The 4,143-nt window shown below is 36.8% G+C and overlaps 1 protein-coding gene across 1 annotated transcript; it reads left to right on the top strand.

Moving 5' to 3' along the window:
• Positions 1-4,143, top strand: LOC121247564 (phosphoglycerate mutase-like protein 4). Its single transcript, XM_041145924.1, has 7 exons — positions 1-241; positions 336-414; positions 961-1,011; positions 1,129-1,239; positions 2,254-2,385; positions 3,264-3,339; positions 3,675-4,143. Exons 1-7 carry the CDS (start codon positions 222-224, stop codon positions 3,896-3,898), a joined length of 693 nt encoding a protein of 230 aa, XP_041001858.1. The 5' UTR covers positions 1-221; the 3' UTR covers positions 3,899-4,143.

The following is a 4,143-nucleotide window of genomic DNA, read 5'->3' as shown; positions in this document are numbered from 1 at the left end:
GGGCAATGAGCACAGAATCTGGTTCGTTGGCCCAATAGAGGAACAGGGAATCTGGTTCTAATGACGAACGACTGAATAAAATGCTTTGAATTGGAAGTTATAAATGTAGTGTAATTCCAGCACTCCGCTCCTGTCTTCCACTCTTCTCCTAACACTGCTTCAGCTTCACGGCCAACCCATCCTCATAACTCCACCTCCAAGCTTCACATTTACTCGTCGTCATGTCAGACGTCGATTCTAGGTCTGATCCGATCCCCCATTTCTCATTCCTCTATTAAACGATTTCTCTCCCTCACTCTCTCTCTCTAGCTTTAACGTTAATTTATTTTTTGCAGCGTGCTAAATCCGACTTATGCTGAGATTGTCGTGGTGCGTCACGGGGAAACGGAGTGGAATGCTGATGGAAGGATTCAGGTCCGTTTCCTCTTTTTTTAGGATGTCAAACTGGCTTGCTCGAGTTTGTAAAGTCTGTTGTTTCGTTGATTTTCTGCTTGTAAATCGAAATTTATCATCACATGAACACTTAGATATACCTAGTTAGATTTGGGGCCTTCCTAAAGCATATGAGATGTGGCACTTTTAATTGATTGATTTATTTATTTGTTAAAATCGGATTTATAATTGGACTATGCTCTATAATAGTGTTCTTTTATATTTCCAGATTAGTGATTCTAATTTGTTTACGACAATTAACAAATTCAAATAGCATTTATATGGGACATGGAACATAATCCTACAAATCCCAATACAGCTCCCTATTTATTCATATCGTTTTCTTATCAATCCTCCTATATGTATTTGTATAATCTAGACTGTGAACGCCCATCGGGGAGTGAAATAGAAATTTTTACACCTTTTGACTCGTGCTCACTTGTAATATAGTAGACCGTGTTCGAATCCTTTTTTCTGGTTCTGATTTTAGCCAATCTTTCTACTTTTGCATTAAACATATTTAAACAGGGGCATCTGGATGTTGAACTAAATGATTCTGGGAGACAACAAGCATCTGCAGTAAGTTATCATCTATATGTTGCTTGCCGTAGTTTGGCATTAAAAACCAACATAATTGGTTATAAAAGGTTATCTCGATTGCCTCGACCTTACTATTTAATTATCTTTTCCTTAAAGGTTGCTGATAGACTATCCAGGGAGGGTAAAATCTCCGTTGTATACTCTTCAGACTTGAAAAGGGCTCTTGAAACTGCACAGATAATTGCAACCTGCTGTGGTGGGCTAGAGGTATGCATTGAGAAGCTACTTTCTTGAAGTTCCATTTTGTTGTATTTACTTGAACATATGTGAGGAGAGGACGATTAATTTCAATTCTGACTCTGGTTTTCAATTCAGATTATAGTTATGTATAGACTATAGAGTAGTCACATTGAAGTCATTTTCTTTGGTGTAAACAATTTCTATTTGCAAGTATTTATTCTATAACATGTACATAAAAAAATAATTCATAAAAAAACAAAAAACAACATATAAAAATGGTAAACATACAGGTATAAAGAAAGCAACATGAATAATGGTGTTTGGTAATAAACAGAACTAGTAACATATTCTTGGAATCATGGTTTTATGTAATCAACCCAACTAAACATCTTCCAGAAACTACTTGAGGTTCACCTCATTTTTGCTGCTGTGACACAATGTAAGGCCCTATCATTCGCTGAATTACAAGTGAAGTGATGATTTTCTTTATTGACATATCATACTTGACCGACCCCATTCCCAGGCCTTTGGCCTTGAGCACCTTTAACTTGAACCACAAAATCAACTTGGGTATTCTAGGGTTACTGTTTCATGTAATTGAATATCTCATTCATCATCTCATCTTCTTTCCTTATTTGGTTCAACTAATTGTGGGCAAGAGCAATAGGATTTTAGTACCATCAATGTGAAACAAATCCTAATTTGTTTTTTTTCTTGTATATCTTTTAATTTGACTGAATAAAATATCTAATCAGTTTCTGCTTTAAAAAAGGGAGGGTGGGGGGGATTTTTCATAATAAGTTATGTAATTGAATTTAGTTTGGAAATATTCTCTCTCTCTCTCTCTCTCTCTCTCTCTCTCTCTCTCTCTCTCTCTCTCTATATCACACACACACACATAATTTCTTTATTTTTATATGTAACCGTCATAATTATTATTACTTTTACATGGAAAATTTGGTTAATTACATTACATGATATCTTAACACTCTGTATTTAGAGAAAGTCAATGATCTAGTATCTGTTGAATTTTAATTTCAGGTTATTAAAGAGCCTGATCTACGGGAAAGACACTTGGGAAATCTTCAAGGGCTTGTACTACGTGAAGCAGCCAAACTTAGTCCTGAGGCTTACTGGGCCTTTTCAAATCACAAGACAGATCAGGAAATTCCAGTAAGTACTCTGTTTGTACTATTAGAGTTGTATTACACCATTGGGGAACCTTATGGCTTGTGAGAAGGGCTGCAGAATGGGTCAGACTGGTCCTATCTCCATTTCAGCCGAAAACTTGGGCTTGAATTTTGGTCTACCAAACCCAGTGTAAATGAAAATATCTCCATAAGGACATCTGCAGTTTTTAATTTTAATGTTGCTCATGGTAGGGGAATTTAGGCTGTTGGTGGCATTACTAATATTATGATAAGAATGTGGTTAATCTGTAAACTCTCAAGCATGATCAGTCCAGTGACGGGTTCAAAGGGAAGCAAGTGGTGAAGAATATATCTGAAATTGGTGACTAATTCTTGAATGGTCTGCTATATCTATGCTGGCTCAGGTCAGCAGCGTCAGCTTGAAGTTTGTTCCACAAATTTGAGGCCAAGTAATACTGGCTCAGTTAAGGTTTTTAGACCTTGAACTGTAATTTGTGTTTCAGGCTGACCTAGGCTCAGCATGACTTCTATTTCGTGTGCAATTACTTTTTAAGTGATTTTATTTTTGCTGAAATAACTGAACATGCATATCTTCCAGTGCAAGAAACAGGACCTGGGACTCGCATAATCTTCCTCTCTCTTGGGCTATTAAACTTGTATAATTACCACGGCCATCTTCTATCTTGAATAGGACTAGAAATAATCTCTGTATCATATCATGTCAACATATTGTCTATGAGTAAGTAATTCCATATGCACTAAGATAAGAGAGAGTGAGATACCAGAAGAAATATGATTAATAGTAAGTAATTTAAATATTTTATGTGCATGGAATTTTTGTTTTGGGATAAACAGAAAAGTTGTTGGAACCTATCCCTTTACATTACTCTACATTTTCAGGGTGGTGGAGAAAGTCTTGACCAACTTTATGAACGGTGCACATCTTCATTGGAGAGAATTGGTAGAAAGCATAAAGGTATGTGTGTAGGTCATTCAGAACTTTCCCAGTGAAAATATTCAGAAACTTGGAAGGTTTTATTGCTATTTATTCTTCAGCAACTGTGTATTTCTTGCCCTTACTCATTTTTGGTTTGGGTACATGCTTTTGTATACTGCAGTGCAGATAAACTCTACTTTTATAGTTACGAATTTAACCATAGCACGAATTGATTTGAACTCCCAACTACTGACCCAAGTTTGGTTAGGGGACACAATTAGAGTTCCAAAATCGTTGTTGCTATACATATTGAACTACTATAAGACGTTCTAAGTGGAGAATGATCAGTTATAAGTTGCTTTAATCGGTTGCAGGAGAACGAGTGGTTGTGGTCACTCATGGGGGAGTCGTCAGATCACTGTACAAGCGAGCTTGCCCAAATGGAAGGTCTGGAGGGAAGGTATTGAATACATCTGTCAACATCCTTCACTTGTCGGATAGGGATGAGTGGACCATAAAATCGTGGGGTGATGTTAGTCATCTCAACCAAACTGGATTTCTGGAGTCTGGGTTTGGTGGGGACAAAACTTCTGGTTAGTTTGGTTGTCTTAGCATTCTTCAGTCACATGGCTACAACCAAGATTGAAAACAACTATATTCGAGAAGTGGTATGCTGGCTTCTGAAAGGAACTAAGGCTCAACCAACAATGATTATTCTGCCCAATATACCCAGGAATTAGTTCTCTCTGTCATTAACGTTGTTTAGATGTACCTAGACTGCTACATAATCTGTTATTCTGTTATACTGATAAATCTATCTACGATGGAAGTTTTTCAATTAAA

Source organism: Juglans microcarpa x Juglans regia, chromosome 1S (assembly GCF_004785595.1).
Source record: "Juglans microcarpa x Juglans regia isolate MS1-56 chromosome 1S, Jm3101_v1.0, whole genome shotgun sequence".
NCBI classification, from domain to species: domain Eukaryota; kingdom Viridiplantae; phylum Streptophyta; class Magnoliopsida; order Fagales; family Juglandaceae; genus Juglans; species Juglans microcarpa x Juglans regia.
The sequence above is the reverse complement of the archived record's forward strand: the minus strand, read 5'-3'. Positions and strand labels throughout refer to the sequence as shown.